Source organism: Pelodiscus sinensis, chromosome 7, assembly GCF_049634645.1.
Source record: "Pelodiscus sinensis isolate JC-2024 chromosome 7, ASM4963464v1, whole genome shotgun sequence".
Classification (NCBI taxonomy): Eukaryota; Metazoa; Chordata; order Testudines; family Trionychidae; genus Pelodiscus; species Pelodiscus sinensis.
This window is the reverse complement of record NC_134717.1, coordinates 61,008,734-61,036,478: the sequence shown is the minus strand read 5'-3', so window position 1 is coordinate 61,036,478 and position 27,745 is coordinate 61,008,734. Positions and strand designations below refer to the sequence as shown.

The window sequence follows — 27,745 nt, the reverse complement described above, 5'->3', positions numbered from 1 at the left end:
CCTCTTCCAAAAATAGGCTGCTGCATCTGTATTATTCTCAAAACTGCAAATTAAAAAAAAATCAAAATGCAGCCTAGTTTGTTCAAATACTCTTGCTAGTAATGGATCTCACCTAACAAGAGATTCATAATACATGTGTGTGTGTGTGTGGGGGGGGGGGGGGGGGGGGGGGTTTGGAACCTCAGCAGAAATTCTCTACAATAAGGGAAGAGAGCTATAGAAAATGAAAACAGGGCAAAGAAAGGAACAGCTGTTTCTAAACCGGTTACAACTGTGGAATATTTGGAAGAACGCTTTGCTGTGATCTTAAGTAAATGAAAAATGTTACAATCCGAGCACAGCGATTAGCTCTTATTCAGAAGCTTCCTGGCTTATGATTTCTATTTCCTATTGAAAAGATGCATCTGAGACCCACCCTACTGAGGGACTTTCTGGTGTTGCCCGAAACTGCAGTTTTACAGTCAGATACTCAATTTTACATTCATGCAGCAAGCTACCACAAAGTTAAAAACACTATCCCATTAGAACTTTAAAAAAAGCCAAATCAGTTGGATTGCAATGAGTTAAAGGAAAAATAAGACCCTTCGGTTTGTACTGTCTGCACTGAAAAACCTCAAGATCAACACTTACGAGGAAATACCTACTGGGAAAGTTTCCCTCGTGATTCCTCCAGCCAAACTCCGCACTCAGCCACACAGGAGTTGCACTATTCTAGTGAATGGAATTACTCTGGATTTACTTCAATATGGAACGAGAATGGAATCTGGCTTCTTGCCATGAGAAATATGGCAACAGACAGAAATCTGCTAAACCGATGGCTATCAGGCAGCTGAATTGTTTGCAACTAGTAAAATTGTTGCAGTGAGAATAATGGGTTATTGTTCAAATAGGATAAGCTAAGAAACTAAACTACACCAGTGTCAGGCTTAGAACTAGAGAGAAAATTAATTTAAAAGAAAACTAGAGTTCCATTGTGATATCAGTCCCAAGCTGCATTATTCATATCCATCCTGACCTCACTAGAGAAATCTATGCATTTATGACCATACTTCTAGATAAGAGGCAATAAATCCTGCATCATTGCCAGACCGGGGTCAGCCAATACTGCAAGAAACCCTTATGGGATAAACTGTTCTAAGAACATTTCCATCTGACTGATCCCAAAAGTTTCAGAGGGGCAGCCGACTTAGTCTGTAAGCGTAGGCCTACATTGCATTCCTCCTTTGAGAGAGGAATGCAAATACAGACACAAGAAATTGCAAATGAAGCACGGATTTGAATTTCCCATGCTTCATTTGCATAATTGCAGCCAGACGCTTTTCCGAAATACCCTATTTCGAGGAAAAAAAACCATGCTCCACATGAGGTTATTTTGAAGAGACACGTTTCCTTCGAAATACACCTTAAATGAGGAATAAGGGTTATTTTGAAGGAAGGGTTTTTTGAAATAACCCCGTTTTTTCCCCTAGAAAAACGGGGTTATTTCGGAAAAGCGGTCAGCCGTGATTATGCAAATGAAGCGCTGGAAATTCAAATCCGCACTTCATTTACAATTTCATTTGTCTGCATTTGCATTCTTTTCTTGAAGAACTTAAACAACAAACAGAAGGATCGGAAATTATACTTACCACGTGTGCAGGCTGGCCAGAAAATAAATTTTTCCAAATGGGGAGAATTTAAGATTTCAAAAGATTTTTCCCATTCCAAATTGGGACAAAGTTTAAAAAAAAATCTCTACCGTTTTTCATACACTGGCCTTTTTTTCCCTCTTTTTTTCATTTGAGTTCCCTGAAATGTTTCCTTTTGCTATTTTAGAAACGCTATATTTGCAATCTGACCTAAAACATTTTCTAAAGTCCATTAACTTGCAAAACAAAAAATTGTTTGGAAATGAAAACCAAAACTTCATGCAGGATAAATGTCAAAATGGGACATTTAGACAATTTCATAACTCTTTCCCCTCAACATCTTTGAAGCTAGCCCGGCCCTGCAAAGTTTCAGTTTTGACAAGCTGGTATTTTTTTGCCACAAAACATTTGCTGGCACTAGGCCCCTTGTGAATTCAAGCGAACAGGCTCAACCTGTCTTGATACAAGCCTCCAAGCAGACGGTAGCAGAAGGTATGGCACTGACCACCCTTCCCGCCATTAGTCTCATTAATACTGACCAATCAGAGCTGTGAGAGCAGAGTAGCAGAACTCAGGGCATGCAGGGGTCCATGTTGTAGCTGTAGGACCGTAACTCGGGGAACATGATACCCTGCTTGGGAGAACTGATGGGTAGCAGCTGCTAGGAGGACAGCATAACCAGGCGTATGTTGGTACACAACGCAGTGAGGGAAAGCACAGACTAATCAGGGTCTCTTACTACACTCCACTAGTTGAAACCACCTTGCTTTGCTCATTTCAAACCCGCTTGGATAAAGTGCCCACAAAAACAGGGCAGGGAATGAAGCTGGCTGCTCTGGCAGGAAGTAAACTGGACACCTCAGAACCGAAGTCTTTCTAGCCTAGATACCGATGTAGGAAATCTGATTTGAAGTCTCCTGGTACGAGAGCCAAGCATGTCAGATTGACAAGAACTGGTGTTTCCCCTTTCACCTCTAAGATAGCAATTCAACACCCTGCCCTGCGGCAAAAACTCCTCCACAGCTGGATTTGGTGTACTGACCTTGAACCTACCTTAGATACAGGGCCGATAACATAGGCTCAGTAGAGAGAGAAGATAGTGGTTCGGACATGTTGAGAAAGCTGCTGGCCCATAGGTAATTTGTGTCGTTTGTTAGTAACACAGATTTTTATCAATTCCTTACAAATGGGGCTGTAAAGCAGACAGACTTCCCTCGTGTTTCACCAGCTCTTTAGCAAACTGGTAAAATCTGGCTGTAAAATTTACCTCCTAGAATGAAGCCTCTTTTCCCAAAAACACACTTAAAACAGTGGGGAACTGCGGGTTTATTTTCTAAAGAAATTATTCCTTTGTGGGAATCAACTTCTTCTTGCTTTCATTTGCAGCCAGCGGCAGGGGCTTTGTTTCTGGATGAGTCCAGGATACTCTACCCCGTGGGCAGGCTGGGTTTCCAGGCTGAACCGGTGACATTACGGCCGCAGCTTGTGCGGAGTGAGTGACAGCCACCGGCCATGACAGCCCAGGGTGGAATCAGTGATGGAACAGCCGCAGGTTGGTGTGAATGAGAGTTATTCCCAGCTCGTTGCACGCTTCGATCACGACTTGGTCGGCAGCTGAGCCAGAGGGGGCAGCAATGAACTGGACTCCGCTCTGGACAAAGATTGGGAGAAGCAAAAGGTTAAGAGATGAAAAGCAAAAGGAACTGCACAGCGAAGCCACGAAGCAGGGTACAACCTGCGCAGGCTCCTGCTCTGCTCTAGTTCAGATAGTCCACCCCCAAACTCGCTCTGTATGCCTGCGGTGCAATTCAAAACTCATGGCCGGCCCGGGCTGTGGGGATGTTTAACTGCAGTATAGAATTCCAGGCTTGAGGTCTGGGACCCTCTCACCCCACAGGATCCACGCTGGGACATCTGTGCTGTAATTAGAGAGCCCCTTAGCCTGAATCAGCTGGCAGGGGCCAGCCGCAGATATAGACGGACCCTAGGAGTCCTAGATATGGACCAGAACCCCACAGCGCTGGGGGCTAAACAGCCACAGTAGAAGAAGATGGTTTCTACCCCAAGGGGGGAGACATGTGGGGCTGCGGCAGGCAGGGAGTCTGTCCGAGGATCCCGCTGAGCTGTGGGACGCTGCAGGCCCATGGTATCGTGGCACGGCGGATCTGGCGGGCCAGATTCAGCCCCCGGGCCATATTTTACCCACTCCTGGCCAATGTCAGTGGCGATTATCGGACCCCGCTCCATGGGGAACCGGTGCTCCAGAAAACACTTCCCTTAGAACTCAGTCGTTCTAGTCAGCCCGTTTCAAGGACAATGTGTATAAAATGCCGGAACATTCTTCAGTGCAAGGAATTAGCCCGGAAACAAAGCACCCAGGCATTCCCTCATGTCAGCCTGACGCCCGGGCCTCCCCACGGCCTTACCCGTTTAGCTCGGTCCACGTTATCCCGAAAAGGGAAGAAAGCGTCCGAGCTGAGGGAGACGGCATCAAGCTGGCCAATCCATTCCTTCTTCTCCGCCTCCGTTAGCTGGGCGGGAACCTCCTCGAACACGGCCTGCCACTTAACCAGATCCTCACCCTGCAGGAGCAGAGATTATTTTCACACAGGTTTCCCCCTCTAGACAATGACTTCAGCAGATGAACATTGGCCTCACTAAGCAAAAAACCCTAAACCGGCCCCGGTTATTACCCCTGGCGTCCTAGGGGCTAAGAGTGCAAGCACGCTTAGCATGGTGAAAACAAGGAATTCTTCCTCTCCCTCACAGAAAATCAGGCGCTATGATGCCAGACTGGGATGAAGGGAGTGGGGGGGGAGGGACTAAGGAACAAGCCCCCCTCAGGAGTCAGGAATCCCTACCCTGTATATTTGTCAACACGGCTCCCACCGGAAGCTCCGCATCAGCAGAGCCTGGCTCGCGGTGAGGGAAAGTCCTGGCCCGTTACCTCGCCGATGGTCCCGGTGACATACTGGTCGATGGCATTGGAGATCTCTGCCCTCTTCACCCCGGTTTTGAACCTCATGGCGAGCACACGGGGGTGGTGTCTGAGCCACCAGTGGTTCGCCTTGTCGCCGGCAAGACGCGTGCAGTGGATGCGGGACTGCTGGCCTGCCCCCATACCGATAACCTGAAGCAGAACACGGTAATGAACGTGCCCATCTCTGCACTGGGGCCTTTATGCGAGCGGCACTAATTCCAGAGCAATTAGAGAGACACAGCTTCTGGGGGTCCCTTCCTTCACGAGGGCAGAGAACAGCCTCAGAGTCCGTCCCCAGATGGTGGTGATTGCCCTAAAAATACCTCAGCCCTTCATCCTGCCTTCGGGACAGATCCCGGCACTTAGGACTCCACCAGGCCTCCAGAATGGGGTTCTCCAAGAGCACTTTTACCCATGCACAACAGGAAGCAGGATGGGCACAAGTAACCAGGACCGGCACCTTGCTGAGGAGAACAGGCTCTGTCCATAAATATCTTTACGTCTCTCCAGGTTCAACTACTTACACCTTAATTCCCCACCCCACATTTACTCATTTCTTGCTCCCGTAACCTAAGAACTAGGGGTCACCAAACAAAATAGGCAGCAGGTTTAAAACAAACAGAAAAGAATTTCTTCACACAGCGCAGTCAACCTGTGGAACTCCTTGCCAGAGGACTTTGTGAAGACCAGGACTGTAACAGGGTTCAAAAAAGAACTAAATAAATTCATGGCGGATAGGTCTGTCAATAATTATTAGCAAGATGGGCAGGAATGGTGTCCCTAGCCTCTGTCTGTCAGAGACTGGAAATGAATGACAGGAGAGGGATCACTTGATGAGTCCCTGTTTCTGTTCACTCCCTCTGGGGCATCTGGCATTGGCCACTCTGGGCAGACAGGACACTGTGCTAGATGGGCCTTTGGTCTGTCCCAGTCTGGCCATTCTTATGTTCTCTTACTTTTGTTCAATCAGCTAGATCTCAGACACAAAGCCTACCTGATCCCATAAGGATGTTTGTGTGTCACACTCACTCAGTGCGTGCTGGTTACTTGTTATTATTTGTGCTACCATAGCACCTAGGCGCCCTAGTCACGGACTGGATAGTTAGCGTGCCGAGAGCTGGAGAAATGGACAAGTGGAACCCGGCGTGCAAAATTTAGCACTTTCTGCCAAGGGAGTGAAACTGCCGAACCACGAAAAGGTCTGATGTAGGTTTGGCTTTCATCTAAAAAGACAGGAATGAACAGGGCGGGTGAGGATTCTTGCCATCCTCCCCGTTTTGGGAAAGAGAATTCAGGTCTGTGTCCAGACCACCCACACGAGTGTGATCTTTCCAATGCCACCGTGATCGGCATGGTAGAGACCGCTCTAGAGAGCTTAGATGCAACGTCTGGCCCATTGCAAATAAGCCCCAATCTTAGTAGGAGAAAAATAAAGTATTCACACTGGACAGCTGGTCTCTCACATCAGGGCTCCCCTTGAAACAGCAAAACGTTGCAGCTGCCAACACTCTTCCTGTTCTGCCAGCTGCCAGAAGGGAGGTTAAAAATAGCTGCATGCTAAGCCTAGCCCTTAGTTAGCGGGATTGCTGTTTAATACCAAACCGGGCCCCCGGGAATACTTCTTCCAGGAGCAACATTTGAAACGGGACTTTTCCAGCCACTGAGGATGAAAGAGGCAGTGTAGCCAGTGCAATGTCTCACTCAGTAGAGAGCTTTTTCCTTCCAGCTCGGTACATCCTGGAGTTCAAACTTTGGAGACTCTTCTGGTCCTGACAGCAGTTTGCACTGCTTAGCTAAGTGGGCCATTAACCCCACACCTCCATATGCCACGATGGGGCGATATTGAACTAGCTCTAAAAAGCCACCCGCTGAAAGGGCTGCCCTCTCCATCTCCCCACAAGCCAGAGGGCCCGTTGCACTTTTGCAACGTGGCTTTAGTCACAAATCCTGCCCACTCCGGCCCCAACAACTCCTGCTTTCTGCTGGGTATGTCACTCGCACCCCCAGGAGCAGCCCCCCTCCCCCTGGTCCACATGGGGGTTGAAACACTGGTATCACACAGAAGAGCATGCTGGGAAGTCATTGGCGCAAAAGCCACCGAGTCGCATGCTATCGGGACACAGCACAAAACAACGGACTAGGTGGTGTAGTTGTGCGCTGGCTGTCCCGTGTAGCCTGGTTCTTTGAGGGCATTCGCACACAGGGCGAGACTCGGCCCGGGCTTACTGCTGCTGGCCCCACACCCTTCAGTTGTGTGTGTGTCTATCTGTCTGAGGTATTAATGTGGCCCCCATCCTTGCAGTATCTGAGCTCTCTCAGTCCTCCAAGAAAGACCCCCACCGCACTACTGGCAATGCTGTTAGTCCCATTTTACAGATGGGCACGGAGGCACAAACGCTATGGACCTGTGGGTGCCCCATGTCCACTGATTTTAGGCGCCTCGCAGAAGCACTGTGTGCCCCAAACTGGAGGGGAAAGGGTGAATGTAGGTGTAAGAGGCTGGTTATTCCACCTGGAGGGCAAGCCAGGCCTGAAGAAAGATGAAGCCCAGCAGAGGAAAAGCTGGCTGAGGGGAAAAAGCAGAGGCCGCTCAGAAAGAGGCTGCAGGGAGGGAACAAACAACTCTTGGCAGCGGAGAGACCTGACTGAAGAGTTAACCAGCCTTGCTAGCGTGGAGGACGGCGGTGGAGATGCTGTGTTGCAGGTCCTGGCTAATGCCTCAGACTTTCCGACTCAGTGAGACGGCAACAGATGTGAAAGCGATACGCCAAAGGCAGCGTAGAAAGAGATGGATCGTTTGCCTTTTCCTTCCTCCAGATGCAAGGACTTCACCTTTCCCCAAAGGCATAAAACACACCTCCCTCAAAGAGTAAAGGAAAGATCTGGGTTGACACCCAATTATCATTTGTTCATAATGAACTTACTGGTATGGTCCCAAAGGGGTAGCCATGTGAGTCTGTAACGTTAAACACAATGAGCAGTCCTGTGGCCCCTTAGAGAGACACAAATATATATCTAGTATCCTGAGCTTTTGTGGGCCAAGCCTACTTCCTCAGATGAGATGATCTCGAGGGGAGGGCCACCCACAAAAGCTCATGATACTCTCTACACTTGGAACCTGACAAGACGTATTAGCGGCCATTCTGGTTGAGTGTACTCCCGTGAAGCTGTGCTGTGTGGTTACCTGACCGTTCTTAGCATAGCAAACCGAATTGGACTGGGTGTACTTGACAGCGATGGTGGCCACAATCAAATTTTGGACAGCAGACTCCGGCAGCTGAAACAATGGAAAGGGATAGTGAATGGACTGCTTACTTACACGGGATTTGTAACATTCTGCTATTGGCTCTACACCAGCACACCCAGAACTACTGCATGTACTTATACAGTACTAAATGACGACAACTAACCGATCTGATGGTCTACTAATGTCATCAGTTTTTGTAGCCCAAACCAACCCTACACTCACGTCCCAACAGTCAAACATGGTCCCTAATCCTGAAACTATTCATGCACTTGCTTAACTCTACACAGGTGAGTTGTTCAGATGAATTCACCACAGGGCGAACCTCTCTAATCTGGCACTTTCTGGTCCAGAAAAATCCATGGTCCGGCATTTTAGTGAGCCGGATGTCCACTTATCATGGGTGTGGCCAAATTTCCCGCAGTCCCGTAAAGTTTGTTTATAACCCCCAGTCCTGGCTCTCAATGTTCTGTGCTGTTCTTTAACTCTAATTCCTCAATGTCTTCTCAGCACTCAGTAAGCAGTGGAAATGTTGGTAATGCTGCTAGAAAAGACTGACCTGCAATCCGTTAAATTCTCTGGTTTGGCACTAATCAGGTCCCTAGGGTGCTGGACTAGAGAGGTTCAACCTGTACTCACGTGGTCCAAGCTAATTGTGTGCTTACGTATCTGCCCGACCAAGACCACAGCTTGAAAAGCTTGTCAATTTTATTTTACACTCGTTCCACTACTAATTTGTTAAACTGTTTTCCATTTGCCACGTTACTCAACTCACCTCGACGTGTTTGACTGTTTCTACATTCATATGTGTCTGCTATTTTACAGCGTGAAAGCAGAACACATTTAAAACACATGGAGCTAACGTGCCCACTGGTAATGTGGAAACCATCTGCAAATGGAAGAGTGGTCTAGCAGTTTACACAATGCAATGCCAGCAAAGGAGACTACTAAACTGTGACTTGGAATGACAATGGTTTCTTCACCATATGGCTGTGGAACTATGAACATTTAAAGAGCTTCCCACTTACAATCTCGATAATGAACAATAAAGAACTTCTTTTACTCAGGCAAGTAGCTACAATGAAGACAATGGCTCTGTTTGCATGACTAGATTTTGCTGACAGCCACTTACGCTCTGCCAGAACATTGTAAGGTCACGTACAACAGAATTTCACTTCCTCTCCTGACTGGAGCCCACCAGTTCGCCCAAGCTCACCTCTCACCAATTCCCTTCCACTTACATTTTTGTTTTTGCTAACGATGTTCTTGAACAGAGAGCGGTCAATAACACCATTGTTCCTCTTCTGCGCGAGATGCAAACCAAAGAGAGTCCGCACCTCGTTCTCATCTGGCTCGTAATCCAGCTCCATCTGAAAGCAGACAAATAGAAAGTGGTGAACTTTTCCGATCCAACTCCCAGCAACGGCCCTCTCAAGTCGGACTTCCTGCAGGAGTTTGCTTGACAGAAACGTCAATTGTTTCCACAATCCGAAAGAGAGGCGGGGTACGAGGACGGGATGCCAAAACACAGGTAGTACCAGCAAACTGCAGCACCAATTTATTAGCACCAGAGTAGGAAGTATCACTCCAAGGGAGAAGACAGGGGAGAGGAGCAGGCTCACTGGATGTTTAGAGGATAGCGATGACTATGACCCATAAAGATCCACATGCAGAAAGGACCCGCACAGAGCTGCCCACGCCCAAGAAGAGGGCAGCCACCTTTGTAGACTTCCCCCACCTTTGAAGGGGCATAGATACAGCATAGGGTAGGCTCGGGGAATGTGCATTGTCCTTCCACTCGAACCCTAACTCAAACACCAAGCATAATGTATCTCCACAGGGAAGTCAGTGACAAGCCGAGATTGATGCTCTCCTACACTGGAGCTTTACCAGTTACCATCCCTGCAAAACTGATTTAACTTGGGAAGAACCAGCCTCCAAGACAGCCTGTAATTTCATTCCTGCTTGCCCTGAAGCGCCTGAGCCATCTTCGAGCGATCCTTGGTTAGTAACCCTTGGAATTCCGTATGTGCTGTGGGATGGAGTGAAGAGAGGCAGCCTGGCATCACCGGAGTTAAACAAAGCCTTCGGGCTCAGCTAGCCCCACCCCGCTTTACCTGTAGCCAATGCCAGGCCTGGCGGGAGGATAAAAGGAAGGAGCCTGGCTCAGTTAGAGGCTGACCAGCGAGGAGACAGGAGCATGGTTCCGCAGTCTGCAGGACCTGGGCTAGAGCCCGCTCAGCTGGCCAGCCCCAGGAGACAGTAAAACTCCAACCCCACCTGCCCTGGGACAAAGGGGGAGAGGGAGCTGCTAGAAACCTCCCTAAGAGGGGAAATCTGGACTTTTGGGACCACGCCCCAAACTTAAGGACCGTACTAACATAGCGGGCTGGAGTTCCTAGTCCTGGGGCACCAGCGACAGGGGTCTGCATCCCTTTCCCGTTAACTGATTCCGGGGCCTAACCACTAGACTACCCTGCTGCCGGGGAGACCTGGCCACATGCTGCTACCTAGGTTCTTAGCTCACCTGTGCATGGGATAGGAACTACCCAGGTACAGTATAAAACCTCCTCAAGAATCCACAATGAAACTGGCAGAATTTACAGTCTCATGTGAGCGTGGGGATGGTAAATTTGCATGATCTGGCAGTATTGTATTAAATATTTGACACGCAGAGTTACCAACATACCATGGAATCACGTAGTCCCATCGGGGACAAACGGCCTGCAGTGTGCGCATTCCTCATCACATGGGATTCAAATGTATCTCTTAAAAAACGGCTTGTCGCTGTCTTTGGCCTTACTGAGACATTGACTTCAAGATCACACAGACACTGTTTTGTTGTTTTAAAAGGCCACATGCGCTGATGTAACCAATTGCTCATTATGGGCATCTCCATTATTAATGACAAAGCTGGCGAATTTCACAGATGACAGGGGAGGAGTAGCTGAGTGTCAGGAACAAGGAGGCGGGGGGGGAGAGGTTTCAGCAAAACGGAGAGCAGTCCTGGAATTGTGTTTCTGTAAAGTGCTGTGACTAACGTGCACGTCATCACAAGAATCAGTGGAGAGAGACATCACAAAATTCCCTGTTAAATACAAGCTCCTATCTTCGCGGACATGCCCCTCTGTGAAATTCTAGACCCTGCAGGAATCTGATCTCAACCTGAATCCCAGCCCAAGGAGCTGAGCAGGAGCATTACACGGTGTGCGGTGGGCTTCGGGCCAGGCCCTACCGGTGTGTCGTTCGAGCGCTGTACACTCCGTGGTTTGTATAAAAAAAAAATTCCAAGCGGCATGGAGAGAGGGGAACAGAAAAAGCAGCTTATCATGAAAATGGAGCAGAGATGGAGCTTTGGGTGGGATGGGAAGGCTACTTTCTGAGATCATCAATATCCCAAAACACAGAGAACACCCACCTGGAGGATACAGTAAGCCCCATTTTTCTTTTTCGAGAGGATTTTGAACGCTTCCTCTTCATAGCCGGGTGCCACCACACCATCAGACACCTGCAACACACCCACACGTTAGCGCCCGGGAGAAAGAACAACACTCATATCCAATTTCAGAGGCGGTCATTAGAAATAAATGAGAGGCCTGAGCTGAAGCCAGCAAGAGTCACTGGACTTCAGCAGACTTTTTGGATGGGGACCGGAAGGGATCAAACCTGCAAACACTCGCACAACTAGCATTGCAGAGGAGACTAAGCCGTTCAAGGACAATCGGAGTCTCAGCTGCTCTGGGCTTGCTGGACACAATCACCGTGGTTAGGAGCCACAGACAACAGGAGTGTGTGGTTTCCCCGTGGAAGGCAGTGGAACACTTCCCCCACACACTTCCTGTGGATGAATTCATTCTGTCCCTATTTGAAGCAGGTGGCTTGTCATGCCTACTGTACAGAAGTAAGGTGTGTATCACGTTCTCGTTACGTGAGCCTCTCTGACGTTCAAAGTGATCAAAGTTCTGGTACCTTTGTGAATCTTGGGGTCAGAAGAGATGGTGGGTTTTTTGCAGTTGGCAGAGTTCCTTTTCTAAGAGCATCAAACCCTGGTTTACACAAGGGAAGTGGTACGTATATTTGGAGCAACACCGTTTGGACCTAATGCTTTGACTGGTCAGAGACTGACCGACAAAGAAACCCCACTTTCAAAATCATTCCTTGCGGCAAAGGATACGTTGAGGACTCATATAATGACCAAATGCTGCCCCAAACCACATTAAAAACTGACAAAGGTGGTTTATTTTCATCAGGGCTACTTTCTTCCCTTTTTAGACAACCCTCAGTGACACAGAATTCAGCCCAGAACAAATGCTAACACCCACCTGTTAAGTATTGACTGACTGATTTAACTTCGCACTCACAGATGCTTCTATTATAGTGGCATGTGCGAGAAGGCTCGGTAACATAGGCAATGGTGAACCCCGCAGAATTAGAAGCACTGCAGATCTGTGAGCTTAGCCCATTGGTAAGTAGCAATCTAGAAATCCACTTCACATTCCCAGGGAGAAGTAGACAGGCAGCTGTAGAACTACTAGCAATTCCCCACCGTTGGGGAGGATCACTTGATAATTCCCTGGTCTGTACATGCCCTCTGGGGCATCTGGTATGGGCCACCATTGGAAGACAGGACACTGGACTACAGGAAACCCCTGAGATGCTACCGCCTGAGTTCCGACCCCCTCACTTACAACCATTTTTGTAAGTGCGGAAGGGGCCCAAACCACCCGACTTACGTCCTAGGCCCGCATTTACGATAGTGCATGACACCTATCGTAAATGAGGGTTCAAATTACGATGCCTCCGACTTGCGAAGCTTCCCCAAGAACCGATCACATTGCAAGTCGGGGGCCGTCTGTAGATAGATCTTTGGTCTGACCCAGTCTGGTTGTTCTTTTGTGCCATCAGAACTGTTTAATTTTCTGTTACTACAGGAGTAATTATCTGTTACACAAACAGGAGTTCCATGACTTGCTTAAGCGGTGAAGTATGATCCTGCCTTAGAAGTTAGTAGTTTGTTCAGTTTTCACATTTGCCACCACTGACTGCATATGAGCTATACTTACAACAACAGATGGGGCAAAAAAAATCAACACAGGTATAAATTCTGCACCCAGGATATGAAGTTACCTGAATGGACCAATAAATAAAAAGAACAGAAACAAAAAATGGACTAACAAAAAAAAAGTATGACTTGGAAAAGCCATTATGACTAATCAGTTCACCAAGAGCTATGCACCACTGCAGGATAACTTGTTCTTTTACTAACCTCTCTGGAAATGATTTTAGCTGTAGGGACATCACAGATATCAGAGAGGGCGATGAAGTCACCAAATGAAGACATCCTATCAGCACCTGCAAAAGAAGGTCAGGAGAGTGATTCATCCGCCGCCCCCATGCAAACCCTCCCACCCCTTCATGACTCAGTTTGAAGTCAGAGTTTGCTAATTTCATCACAGAGCAGAAGAAAGGGACACTGAAGAATCCGAAGGAAAAGTCTCAGCCAGTCTTTCTACCGTAAAAAACACACCCTAAAATATTTCTGTAGGTTCACGTTTTCCTCCTCCGCATTCTCACCTGCAAAGCTTCTGTAATGAACGTCTCATGGAACACTGACCTTTCTAAGCGAAACCAGAGGCAGAAATGTATAACAATGATTTTGTATTGTATCTGTCATGAATTAGTGCTCATTAAAACCAGAGACAAATCACACCAGAGGGCATTGTGGAGACTTCCCATTCAGTAAGGTCAATGCTCTTCAGTTTTAATCAGCAACAACCTAGCCATCCTAATCAAATGGCAGTCATGTAGTAATGTTTTATATAAACAATGACCACCACAGTTGAGATTTTATCTACCTTGCTTTTCCTGGAATATGAAGGACAATGAGAAACTGACATCAAAATATCAGGAGCTGAAAGTTGAGCCTCTGAGAAGGGGCAAACGGATTTTTAGCCTTCCTTTTTCTGGTTGCTGTCTATACTTTTAACCCAAATATGAAATAAACAAGCGGGAGAAAAGATTTCTGTGGGAATGATTCATCAGGCTCCCAAGCACAGTTGAGGGCTGAGGGCATCTGATCCAGTTCTCTGGTTGTCTCGATTCTGCCGGCAAACACCGGAAAAAGCGTTCTTAGATATCTAAAGTGAAAACAAGATGCGGTTGAACTAGTTAAGCTCACCTTGACTTGAGAGCCCATTCTGATTTGAATCTACGTTCCAGGAGAGGCACCTGGATAGTGCATTAATCTGAGTTTAGACCTTCTGGAGAAAAACCTAACATACAAGAACTACCAGGATCTTGTAAATATCACCCTGCGCTTGCTAAGAGAAGAACCAGTGAACCCCCGACACATTGTTCAGGAGAATGCTCTTCTCTGCTCTTTGCACAAGTTATTTTAGGACGTGCCATCCCACCTCTTGCTCGTGCATACGCAGTGGCCAAAGGCGTCAGGCTCTTGTGCAAATCGTGCACCATACAGACTTGAGCTTCTTCCACGGTGAGCGGCAGCCCCACAGCGGCACCTGGTGGAGGCAACCGGCAAAGATCGAAGTGAGAACTATATTCTGGTCCCAATGCTTTCATAGCTACACCGCTGCCAGGGTCTATTAAAGGGGGAGAAGTCAGGCGCCGCAGTGGCATTCCAAGAACAGAGGAGTCTTCGTTCCTTCCAAAAGCCGACTAGCAAGACGATCCCCTCTTACCTGCAGGGCTGACGTGTTTGAAGGAGGTTGCTGCAGGAATGTCCAGCGCCCGCTTCAGCTCCTTCACCAGTTGCCAACCATTCAGGGCATCACATAGGTTGATGAAGCCAGGGGAGCCATTCAGAACTACACAGAGATCATAAAGGCATGTGAAAAGGTGAAAGCCCCTCTCCCCACGGAGCCCGAACCCGGAGTACAGGGCGTCCCCGCTATAAGTCGCCCCAGGATACATTGGTTCCGCATGCTTGCGGGAACTGTTCTGGTTTAAGTCCTCCCATTCTCTGCTCTTCCGTCACGCCAAAAAACTACAGACCGATTCACGCAAATGGAAACCAGCCGCGGGGAAAAAAATTCCCCGCTTGACGTCCTTTCACTATACGTCCACTTTTTCTGAATGGATCTTGGACGTACAGCGGGGACGCCCACTGCAAGTGATTTCAAATTGAAACAGCTATGCATAGAATTGGCCGTTACAACAAGGCCACCACTGTTTTCTTTTAGGCACACCGAGCAGGTAAGGAAAGAACGAACTGGTTGCCTGGCACAGTGGACAGCACTGAGCGCACAGAACGAAGCTCAAGGTTCGATAGGACTCCCACAACAAGGACAGCCCTGCAGTTAGCACACTGGGCAAGGACTCAGGAAAACGAGGGGGGCAGGAGAGTCAATTCCTGCCTCTGGACAAGCCCCGTACCTCAGTTTCCCCACATGTAAACGAGCAAAAACAGTCCTATTTTTGGCTCTCTAAATTCTAGCAGTGTGGGGTCCTTGTCACAGAAGTAATTAAGGACCATGGGAATACATTATTTAAATACAGTAATTTCTGTTCCCTCTATGGTGGGTCTTCTTAAAAAACCACGGGTTCTTTTTAACTAAGCCAATATGGCCTCCATTCAGTAAAGTACTTAATTTTGCACCTAACTTAAACACACAAGTTGTCCAATTGACTGCTGCAGGATTACATACTGAGGTAAAGTTAAGCAAATGCGTCTCAGCAAAGCACTTACTCCAGACCTTGAATCAGAAATGCTAAATCAGACGAAAAGCACAATCGCTCCCAGCACCAAAAATGCGAAACAACCCCTAAGTATTTTAATACTATCACGCCACCTGCATACTCCAAATTATACACACAGAGAAACACCTGTGTCTGGAGTAGGAGGATAGGGAAAAAGTTATTCTGGTGTTCCTGATGGAGGCATGGACACCTGAAACTAACATTAATCTGCAGACGTGCAAGGCAGATTTGCTATCAAATTGGCTTCCAACTCCTGTGCGTGAGTCTCCTAAGAGGGCATTCAGTTAAAACTACAAGGAAATGTCATTAGGACCATTTCTTAACTAGCATACTGCCTATGATGAGACATGACAGCCAGATCTTCCAAACAGAGACACTGCAAACACAATTACGGGGAGACAAAACAAAAGAGGGTCATGCTATTATCACGAGGATAAGGGAGAGCAGCAGAAAACTATCTGAAACAGCATGAAACAGAAGAGCTGTCTGTATTAAAGGATTCACCAGAGAAAGAAATGAAAGTAACTGCTGGGAGAAATTTTGGAGACCGAGAAGAAAAGAAGGGCAATAAATAAGACAACAAAGAACATTTTAAGAAACGATAAAAGATTTTTCTTCCTTGATTTTAGTAATAAGTTAGGACAAATTAGCTGCTGCAACTCAGTCCTGGAAGAGCGAAGATTTACACCAGTTCTGGCTGTATTTTTTAATATGAAATTACAGTCAAACTTGCCGAAACAAACAGAGACTGTAGACACCAATTTTCCTCATGACAGCTCCAGTCTCTCGCTCTGTTCATTCATTTAATGCCAAGCGCTTCTTACTCAGCAACAAACTTACTTAGAGGCCTTTGTGGTGTGGCATTCGAACTAAGTAACTGCAAGACACGTCAGTCCCCAAGCAAATATCATGCCACAGAACAAGTATACTTCTGTAATGGAAACAAATCTTTCAAGACCTGAGTACTTCAAGTGCATCATTCTACTTCTTTCCAAAAGACAGAGTAGAAATATTTATCAAACACTCTTGCCTTTGCTGGATCATTAACAACAATTTTACCATCTCCACCTGGTAAATGGGTCTAGACCAGGAGTGGGCAGATGCTTTATTTACACGTGTCCTCAGGGACAGCCGCTCGCAGTTCCCATTGGCCACGGATCAGCGTTCCCAGCTAATGGGAGCTGTGGGAAGCGGTGTGGACTGGAACACTGCTTTTCGCAGCTCCCCATTGGCCAGGATCTGAAGCCAACGGGAGCTGTGAACAGCCGTACCTGCGGACACAAAGGTAAATAAAGCATCTGGCAGCTCAGCAGGAGCTAAACCTGGCGAACTGTGTCCGGCCCAGGGGACACTTATCGCCTACCCTGGTCTAGACCATTTCTAGGATTTATTTAGTTCCTAATTGTTTTTTGTATGTTCCACTCTCATGAGCAGGCCTTGACAAATGGCAGCGAAACTTACTCGCCAGCCCCGCACTGCGCATGCGCAAGACCCACATTGCGCATGCACGCGCCGCCGGTGAACGGGGTGACCGGCTGAAATCTACTCACCACGGGCGAGTAGATTCAATGATTTGTCGAGCCCTGCTCATGGGGCTAGGGAAAGAAAACTGTTGCAGAGAACTAGCTGGAAAAGCATAAAACCGAAGCCCTCTATAATGAAACATAGAAAAGTACAAGTAAAAAAATCCTAGCAAATGAGGCAGGCATTGTACTGGTTCTGCCTGACCCTAGGAAAATAAATACATATATTGCTCTAGGCTCAGGCAGGACTAATCAAGCACCAATCTTACTCTCCCTGGACATCCCATAGTTCTACAGGGGAGCACACAGCCAAATGCTTCCCTTTTAAAGCCACAGGGCACAGCTCAGGGAGGCATTTCCAATTCAAAATCCAAAACGTTTTTTCCACAGGTCGGGCTCAGCTGCGGCCGCTTAGCCAGTCCGGCTTTCTTACCCGTCAGAGGAAGCTTAGGCCTCAGCGTATAGAGCTGCGCAGGGGTCTGGTGGGGGTTCATGCCGTACCGCAGAGGAAGCTGGGAGACCCCCTTGCTGTACTCTTTCCTGAAGTAATCGGAGATCGCCGTGTCGTACTGCGCAGTGTGGGTGAAAGCCTGAGGACAGACGAGGCAAGATGGTTGGGTTTCCACGGCACTCTCCTCAGAGAGCCCCGCGCTGTTCTAAGCCACGACAGACCTTCAGTGCCAGATGACGCCGGGTTTCCAAGGAGGTGTCCTGGCTTTGAGAGGCCTTCATCTCTTCAGCTACAGAGGTGTAATCGGCGGGGTCACACACGACCGTCACGCGGGCGTGGTTCTTCGCAGCAGCCCGTAAGAGGGCTACTCCTCCTGCCAAAAAAGAAACCCAGAAGTGTGGGACACTTCTCTTCCATATCCAAAATACCTAGCACCCCACCTCTTAGCCCTAAACCAGAAGCATCAACCTAAGGGCTCGCGGCTCCCTTCTCTACTAATATTCTACACGTGAGGATCTCAAAATCCTATACAAACGGTCCTGTGTATAAGCTTTGAAATCATCTTTCCTTCTTAAACCCACTTGCGCTCAGCTATTAATATACTTTGGCTCACACAAGAAGCCCGAACCTTGCGAGAGACCACAAGGTGACCAGATAGGAGAGATTCTGAATTATTGTCTTTTCATGGGATGCTGAACAAGGCAAAGCCAGTCCTGTCAGCTTAGTTACTAACATGAGGCACAGAACTGCACATCAGAGAGAAATTCTCCTTCCCACACCCTCCCTACATAGCACCAAATCAAGGGTCCCGCCAAATTTCACAAGAGAGTAAACTGTGTACAAACACAAGCCCCTGAATGTGTAACTGTTCCTTGCAATGGAATGACTAGTGATGCTTCTTGGTACTTTTAACTGTGTCACTTTTCTTCTCCAAAGCGCCTATATTTCACTGTATTGATGTGTGCTCTGGGAAAACACTTCACCTGATCTCTAAGTTGCAAGGAAATCTGCCCAATTTGCCACTTATAAATAACCCCCCTTTCATACACACATGCTGCTTCAACAAGCTAAGCCGAACTCTTCCATCAGCTGTATAGCACGGCTCAATCAATTAGAAGAAATCCACGTTATTTTCAGGATTCCATTCCTCAAAAGCATCCCACATTACATCCCGTCACCCCAAGTTAGTCAACATACGTCTGTCCTCAGCTGGCAATTGCCAGAAGAAACACAGTCGTACAGATCAACTGAAAAAGGACTCAACGAGTAACAACCGTCATCATCCCGGCTGCAGAGCATTATGGATGCATGACATCTCCCCGGAAGAGGTCACAACCAGATCCGAGATCAATGTCTTTCTTCAGTTATCACTTTGCCCACTGGTATCACACCAGCCTTCAGTGAAAGGTTTCTCATAATAGTTTCCCAGGGACTTACCGATGTCGATGTTTTCAACCGCCTCCTGTACAGTGACATCTGGAGAAGACACGGTCTTCACAAAAGGATACAGGTTACAAACCACAACTCTGGAATTGAAAGGGAGGGGGGGTAAAGCGTGGGTCATTCATCAAGAAGTAGGGCAGACAAGTTAGGCTCAGCTGTTCCCACCGTAATTTTTTTTAGGACCCATTCCTTTCTTGATTTAAACATTCGAGTGAGTGAGAATCCACTTGCTAAATTCTTCCAGTGATTAACTCCACTGGGCTAATCATTTTTAAAATAAGCCTTCCATCTTCCAGGCTGTCACACTTCACCAAATGCCATTCATTTGGGCTTCCCCATATTTCTAAGCTCTCAAAGGTTGCACCCCTGAAAATGTCTCATGATCTGTGGTTAAATGTGCCGCGTAATCCGACATTTACCGCACGAGGTTGAACTCCTGCTTGTCCATATCCGCTTCATCTTCTGGAATATGACGAGCCAAGATTCCTAGTTACAAAAACAATAGGTTTTTTAACAATGGATAATTAAAATGGTCTCAGCATCTTTCTTCAGAAATGTTTTACCAGAGATTGGAATTCCATAAGCACATTCTGTTTGTGCATAAATTACAACAACAGCAGCAAAAGTCACATCGTATTGGCTTTCTGGCTGCTCAAATGTCACTAATAGATGTCCCAGTTCTAAATCCCAGGAGAACTCCACGGGCCGAACACAACTGCCACAGAACAACTGCACGGAATTTTGAAATACGGGAGCTGTCCAGAAAGGCTTTGGTGTACAGGTAAGAAGGAAAAAAAGAGACCCATGACCCAACACCACTAAAACAAATGAGGAGGTAAAATGGAGCCTGGAACAGAAGGAGACAGGTGAACAAGATGTGCAAGGAATCCAGAACAGAAGCTCCCCTGAAGAGACCCTACTTTTCCAGTCTTCTTAAGAGTGTGAAAGAAGATGGCCGATGGGTCCGACCCTACAGATCCCAAGTGCTGCAATAGGAGATAAAGCCGCAGACGGCTCCTTGGGTGGACTGGCCAAAGAACCAGAGCTCTTCCAAAAGCCAGAGCGCAAATCAGCCGCAACGCACAGGGAGCCAGTGACGCTCACAGAGTGCGGGAATCACTCGCCAAAGCCGAAGCTGCCCTGGGACCTCGTTCTGCCAGCCACATCCATCTACGGGCCAAGTTCAGTGGAGAGCCATTCAGTCTACTAGGAGTCTGCAACGGAAGCCACACGGCGCGGCAGGAAGGTCTCCACTCTCAGGTGCTTTCAGAGCAGAGAAGCTCTGCTCCCCGCTGAAATCCGGGCGAAGTCCTCTCCCGGTGGGCAAGTGCTACTCCCAGGATGCCAAGCCCGTTCCTCGAGGACAAACCTCAGCCACAGAGAGGGACTGCCATTGCACAGGCAAGACCCTCCTGGCAGGCTCCTACTCAGGGAACAATCCCTCCCTGTCGCTGAAGTGACAGGAGCATCCTGGGAGGAAGGATGCTAGGTCTAAGTGCCACGCATCCTAACGATGCAGCTCCTGCTGACGGCAAGTGGGTTACAACTGAGTGACCTGCACCCTCATCAGGCCTCATTCCCCAGTTCTTCCACCTCATCCCCGGAGGGGCCATCCTGCAAGCCGCCCCACCCCCCTCCAATTTCCGTTCAAAATGGAAGCACGCCAGCAGCAACTTACCAGCATGGATTGCGGGGTGCAGGGTTTTCACACGCCCCCCCAGCATTTCAGGAAATCCGGTCAGGTCAGACACGTCTCTGCTCCAGGGAAAAACAAAACATTGCAATGAGTGCGTGGAAAGCCGGAGTGGTCACCCAGTATGCTCATTCATGGCCTTATCCGGTCCCATTGAAATCAATTGGGAGTTTTCACATTGGCTGCAAGGGGAGGAGGGTCAGGCCCTAAAACCTTCAAACTTTAAAGGGAGACCCAAGACTAGGAAAGCCAAAAATTAGACTTTGCACAGAGGAAAATCATGACTTCTCCCTCTCCAACCATGGTGTAACGGGAGAATGATTCGTGTACCCTGTACATTCACAAGACTGGAGCAGAGGAAAGGCGTGATAGCTAGGTTATTCGTGTATCACAAGACTCAGCTTTTATCCATTATTGCAGCCTTGTTGTGAAGGGCTGATAGACCTTTCAGAACAGGGTGTCTTCTGGAAACACTTCCGCGTTAAGGTTGGTAGGGGTGACGGTTCCATTACGCCTGTATCTCTCAACACTAACTAGCGAGACATTCCTAGAAGCAACTGTGATGAGCAGAAACACACTAGGAATGCTCATTGAACGCTCTTCTGCAATTTAACCCATTTCCCACATTTAAATCCATATTTTATGTAAAACCTACATCCAATGCAGCACAAAAGAGGAAGAACGTTGCTTCAAATCCACTCCTCCCAACACAACGAGCGGCTCCCAAAATAAATCAATCATTCTAATGGGCATCATCTGCTCTTCCCACGAATGAAAACAAAGCATGTATTTTTTGTAGTCCAATTAAGCGGCTCCGCGCAGTTATTTTGTGAATGGGCTTTTACAGTGAACTAACCGAGTGCAGCAAAAGCCAAGGCACCGTGACTGACCAAAAATAAAGTCACTATTGATGTTGTGTTTTTTATTTAAGACAGAAGACACGGACTAGATAATCTAATAAGAGCTTATACAAAGGAGCTGTGAGATCAATCTTAAAAGAAAAATTATGTGGGGAATATGACTCAGTCCAGCAAGGTAGGTATTATTTTTCGGCTCACAGACAGAAATTCAAGGTACCAGCACCTAGGGATGTAAATGGTTAACCAGTTAAGTGGTAAGCCTCACCGTTAATGGGGGAGGCTTACCTGTTCCAGTTACCTGGTAGGAGGCTGCTCCAGCCTGGGGGGCCCATGACAGGCAGGGGCTGCTCTGGCCAGCCGGACGCAGCAGCCCCTGCCCAGCTCCCCCCGCTGTAGGTTACAAGCTGGCTCCCTGGGAGCAGGCCTGGCAGGGATTCCCTGGGAGCTGGCTACAAAGGGAAAAGGCGCTGGGGTCTCTGCAATATAAAGCTTATTTAAACTGTATACTGCCGAGCCTGCAGTGGGTGTAACTGCTGGGATTTGCAGCGGCTACATGGCACATTTTTAAACAAACACATTTTTGACATCCCTACCAGCGCCGTTCCTTCTGCAAAATGCGCCTTCCCCACCCCCGCTGTTACCTAGGTCTTCAGAGCTAGCCGTAGCGAACGCATTCGAAAACAATGAATTTGTTTTCCCAACTCCTTCGCCTCATGACTGCTGATCATGAGAAGGAACAGAACACTGGGGAGGGAAGGAGACTAACGTGACCGTCTCCACGTAGAGTTTCTCAGAATCAAAATGTTTCCTCAAAGCACAGGACAAGCTGGCGAGTGATTCTGCACGCCTCCCTTTTCAACAGAGGAGCCCTCACACTTTCGGCAATGCAGGGCCCTCAAGGGTGAACCATGCTGGCCTCCCGAACACGAAGGGCACTCTCTTGCCACTTGCGACAAGCCTGGCCACTGTTTTCAGGCAATTTGTTAGTCTCGGCCGTAAGGGTGGTTGAGAGCAGAAAACCTCCAAATCCCCATAAAACCTGAAGCATTTCTACTCTGTGGCTCATCTATTATCCAAGATGGGGCAGAGACCAGTCTGAGCTGGGGCTAGGGCCCGATTTCAGATTTCAAGATAACATTTCACCTCAGGGGAGAGGAACCGGATCAGGGAAAACCCAGGACCACCTGGATTGCAGGGACCTTCTTTTCCCCCCACCAGACACCACACACATTCCCTTGCATGAACCTTCTTTGGACTCAATCAATCAGCTTCCAGCCAAGGAGCCAGACGCTGTGTCTCGTTGCTTTTAAACGGTATTTTCCCCCTCCCCATCTCTTCCAACGTCAATGAACTAACCAAGCAATTTGTTTTCAGGAGGTTTTATAGGGTGCGTCTACACAGCAAAGTTATTTCGGAATAACGGCCATTATTCCAAATAACTATGCAAGCGTCTACCCAGCAATTTCATTATTTTGAAATAATTTCAAAATAATGGAGGGTTTACTCCAACTTCTGCAAACCTCATTCTATGAAGAATAACGCCTATTCCAAAATAGCGATTTCAAAATAAGGCGTGTGTAGACGCTCCACTGCTGCTATTTCGAAATAGCCCCTAACCAGGGCCATTCTAAGTTATTCCTCCTGGGGCTCTAATGCCAGGTCGCACGTCTACATTGGGAAGCCTGCCTCGGACTCATTTTGAGGCTTCCCTGCAGTGTAGACGTGCTATTTCGAAATAAGCTATTTCAGAATAACTATTCTGGAATAGCTTATTCTGAAATAACTGTGCTGTGCAGATGTACCCCAAGAGAGAGCTCTTACCTCACATTCAGACCGGCTTCTCTAAGACAGTTTGCTGTTCCTCCAGAGGCAACCAAAGCCAACCCAGAAGAGCTGAGACATTTTGCAAATTCCACTAGGCCCGTCTTGTCTGAGACGCTGAATAACGCTATGGGGAGAAGAGAAGAGAGCAAACATTCTGGTAACACACTGGTGGAGTTTCCCCTTTACCACACTGCATAATGTAACAGACTTGAGGCCAAACTTGAGAATAACCTCACTAAACTTGATTTTTGAAATCAAATCTAGAAATCACTCCTGTCATACTGAGTGTCCAAATACCGACTGAGTCCGCTGCCTGGCTAAGTAACTCCAAAATCTAACAGTATAATGAAACATTTGCTTGTACTCTCGGACGCTATGTTGGCTACTAGATGAAAACAAAATTGGGACTAGTCTAATTTCATCTGGAAGAGCAACATACAAGTGCGATTGTTTTGGTTTTTTTGCACTTGAACTGAATGTCCACAACTGAAAAACAAGGCCAAAATAGCAGCTTGCTATTGGAAAAATACCCAAAATATTTGTGGATATTTACAAAAATAGCCACGTGCTTATCTCACTTGGTTTGTGAACGCTACTGGAAACTTTATAGCGGAAGAACAACAGAGTCTATGAATGGATTTATTAAAGGTGGGGCATAATGATTGTGAAGTCTTATCTATTATCTTAGCAGTGCAGATTAATGGCACCAACAACCCATTGTTTACAGATCCAACACGCTGATATCATTAGGCTTATGTTGTGAGCATTTGTCTCTGAGTAACTTTATGCATGTGTTTGCAGGATCAGAGAATGTCTGCACTGAGTAGCAACAAAAGCAGATGCTTCTGTCATGAGCAGTGCTAATCTAAGTTCACAAGACTTGATAGATGCTTTACGAGCATTTAACACACACACTGCTAGGTGTATCTTTGTTTCATGATGGCTAAATAACAGAAGGAAAAGGTTAAGTTACTCACCTAGGGCTCCATAGCAAATTACGATCAGAAATTTTGCATTTTCTATTGGGTGGGGGAAATGCAGGCCCAGTCCTCTGCCCTAATCCCAAGATCTTAACAAAGGCCCTGCTCTGAGATTTGCATCTGCACATGCAGACCCCTCGACACCCGAAGAACTGATTGTTCAGGTGGACTCTGAATGTTTCCAAGAGAGGACACCAGGTCCCAGAAAATCAATGGGCAAGTAATACTAAGGAGGGAAGCATTCATTTTACACAGGATTCTAAAGGCGCTTCTGGGTATTTCGAGCTGTATCTCCTTCCGCTTCTAGCCAAATAACTTTAAAAGTCAACAACCAAACCACCTGTTCACCTGGTCAGCATAGCTACCAGCGTGTGATCTGGGTTCTATTCTGCTCCAGATCTCATACTAATTACTAACCAAGGCCATGCGAGCCCCCTTGCAGCTGCCAACATCATAAAACCAGCCCCAGGACTGAGCGGCAGGACCCATACCAGTGGGAAAGCATCTCCAGCTGACATGGCCCTGTGCACACAAGAATTGGTGCCAGCAAAACTTACCTTGCTCTGGGGAGTGGAAAAAGCCCCACATACCCAGAGCGACAAAAGCTTTGCTGACCTATGTGCTTAGTGGAGACATGGCCTAAAGGCCATTTGAACAGTCATGGCGTGAGGCTAATTCAAGGTCACATCGCAAACCCTGGGTCAGGACCCAGCACTGGGTCTCACTGCTGTAGGGTGGCCTGGTGACCAGTGGGTATGCTAAGGCAGCTTTCCTGCCTATCCTGGCGCTGCGGACTTCACTGCATCCCGGAAGTGGCCAGGACAGGTGGGAGGCCGGGGGGCTCCATGCGCTGCCCCCGCCTGGAGTACTGTCTCCACACTCCCATGGGTGGGAGAGTGGGTGCACAGCTGCCTGCGGGCCTCTGCTAGGGAGTCAGACAAGCTGCTTCTGGGGCACAGCTTGGTCTGCGGTGCCAGGAGAGGCAGGAAGCTGCCTCAGTGCTCCCCTTGCACCACTGCCCAAGAGACCAACCCCTGCCTCCACCTTGAGCACCCCAAACCCCTCCCAATCCAGAGCCCCCCCTGCACCGCCGACCCCTCCCAATCCAGAGCCCCCCCGCACCCCAGACCCCTCCCAATCCAGAGCCCCCCCGCACCCCAGACTCCTCCCAATCCAGAGCCCCCCCGCACCCCAGACCCCTCCCAATCCAGAGCCCCCCCGCACCCCAGACCCCTCCCAATCCAGAGCCCCCCCGCACCCCAGACCCCTCCCAATCCAGAGCCCCCCCGTACCGCCGACCCCTCCCAATCCAGAGCCCCCCCTGCACCGCCGACCCCTCCCAATCCAGAGCCCCCCCTGCACCGCCGACCCCTCCCAATCCAGAGCCCCCCCGCACCCCAGACCCCTCCCAATCCAGAGCCCCCCCGCACCCGACCCCTCCCAATCCAGAGCCCCCCCGCACTCCAGACCCCTCCCAATCCAGAGCCCCCCCGCACCCCAGACCCCTCCCAATCCAGAGCCCCCCTGCACCCCAGACCCCTCCCAATCCAGAGCCCCCCCCACCCCAGACCCCTCCCAATCCAGAGCCCCCCCCCACCCCAGGCCCCTCCCAATCCAGAGCCCCCCCTGCACCGCTGACCCCTCCCAATCCAGAGCCCCCCCGCACCCCAGACCCCTCCCAATCCAGAGCCCCCCCCGTACCGCCGACCCCTCCCAATCCAGAGCCCCCCCGCACCCCAGACCCCTCCCAATCCAGAGCCCCCCCGCACCCCAGGCCCCTCCCAATCCAGAGCCCCCCCCACCCCAGACCCCTCCCAATCCAGAGCCCCCCCGCACCCCAGACCCCTCCCAATCCAGAGCCCCCCCGCACCCCAGACCCCTCCCAATCCAGAGCCCCCCCGCACCGCCGACCCCTCCCAATCCAGAGCCCCCCCGCACCCCAGACCCCTCATTCCTGCCCCCCAGAGCTCACACTGGAGTCAAAAGACGGAATTACGTGGGGTCCCTCGCATCAGCCTTTTTATTCAACAGGGTGGGTAAGAAAATAGTGTGAAGCCCCCAGCCCAGGGGTGCCAGGCCCGGGCCGTGCAACCCCCCCCCCCCCCCGCGGGCTGCTGCGGCTGTCCTGTCCGGCCCGGGCGCGCGGCCCTTACCCTGCTGCTGCCTCGCGGCCATGTTCCCAGCGGCGCGTGGCTGGGGGGCGGGGGCTGCACGCGGGGCGCCCCTAGGCAGCGGGCGCGGTGCATGCTGGGAGTGAGGGACGGACCCGCGGGGGGGCGGGGCCTGCGCTGCCGCAGAACCTCCCGGGGCTGCAGCCTGGCCCCGCCCCGCCCCGCCCGCAGCAGTCCCGCGCCCCGGGGGCAGGCAGCGCAGCGGGGCCTCCCCCGCTCTCCAGCGGCCCCGCACCCGGGCTCTTCCCCAGGCGGCCCCCGGCTTCAGAGCGGGTGGAAACGTGTCCGCATTGCAGCTAGAAAGGGGGGGCTGGGTGTCAGTGTAAAGCCCAGGAAATCAGCAACGACACTCATGCCAAACCCAGTGCCCCAGACAAATAACGCGTCCCCCCTACTGTCCCATAGGGGGAGCGAGAGAGCGTCTTTCTACACCGGCTCCATCTGAAGTGTAACATGGAAATGTTCTTCACACAGCCCATAGTCAACCTGTGGAACTCCTTGCCGGAGGAGGTTCTGAAGGCTAGGGCTAGACCAGGGTGTAACAGTAATAGAGAGGTAGCCATGTTAGTCTGATCTTCCTAAAACAACAGGGAAAACCAGGCAGCACTTTAAAGACTAACAAGATGGTTTAATAGGTGATGCGCTTTCGTGGGCCAGACCCACCTCCTCAGATCAGAGTTGAAAAGAGAACTAGATAAATTCATGGAGTTAAGTCCATCAATGGCTATTAGCCATGACGGGTAAGGAATGGAGGCCCTAGCCTCAGTCAGAGGGTGGAGATGGATGGCAGGAGAGAGATCGCTTGATCATTACCTGTTCAGTTCACTCCCTCTGGGGCACCTGGCATTGGCCACTGTCGGCAGACAGGATACTGGGCTGGATGGACCTTTGGTCTGACCCAGTATGGCTGTTCTTATGTCCTTAAATATAATTTCTGAGGATGCAAAAAGCCATTTTTTAAAAATAGCCAGTCTAAAAAAATTATGTTGGCAGTATCCCCTTAAATGTACGTAGCATGCAACAATAGTGATCAGAACAAACATCCCTTCCCCAGGGTACCAATGGACCATGGGCAGTAGTGGTTCTCAACTGGGGGCAAGGCGGGGGCGGGAGGGGGGGCGAAGGTACACAGAGGTCAGCCAAGGGGAACCGCAGCTGGTTTGCCTAGTTTAACAATAGGCTGATAAAAAGCACTAAGAAAGTCAGAACAAACTAAAATTTCACACAAT

At 49.1% G+C, this 27,745-nt stretch overlaps 1 protein-coding gene across 2 annotated transcripts; it reads right to left on the bottom strand.

Annotated features, from left to right (window-relative positions):
• Positions 1–172: 172 nt before the first annotated feature.
• ATIC (5-aminoimidazole-4-carboxamide ribonucleotide formyltransferase/IMP cyclohydrolase) lies at positions 173–26,655 on the bottom strand. 2 transcript variants are annotated; one of them, XM_075933956.1, is made up of 16 exons: positions 26,499–26,655; positions 23,363–23,489; positions 20,667–20,743; positions 19,408–19,474; positions 18,983–19,071; positions 17,767–17,918; positions 17,528–17,684; positions 14,554–14,679; positions 14,266–14,373; positions 13,119–13,204; positions 11,271–11,360; positions 9,094–9,222; positions 7,793–7,885; positions 4,576–4,758; positions 4,055–4,210; positions 173–3,279 (listed from the first exon to the last, which is right to left on the bottom strand). In XM_075933956.1, exons 1-16 carry the CDS (start codon positions 26,518–26,520, stop codon positions 3,160–3,162), a joined length of 1,782 nt encoding a protein of 593 aa, XP_075790071.1. In that variant the 5' UTR covers positions 26,521–26,655; the 3' UTR covers positions 173–3,159. The 2 variants fall into 2 exon arrangements, with proteins under 2 accessions (XP_075790071.1, XP_075790072.1); XM_075933957.1 differs by lacking the exon at positions 26,499–26,655 and adding an exon at positions 24,763–24,862.
• Positions 26,656–27,745: the final 1,090 nt, after the last annotated feature.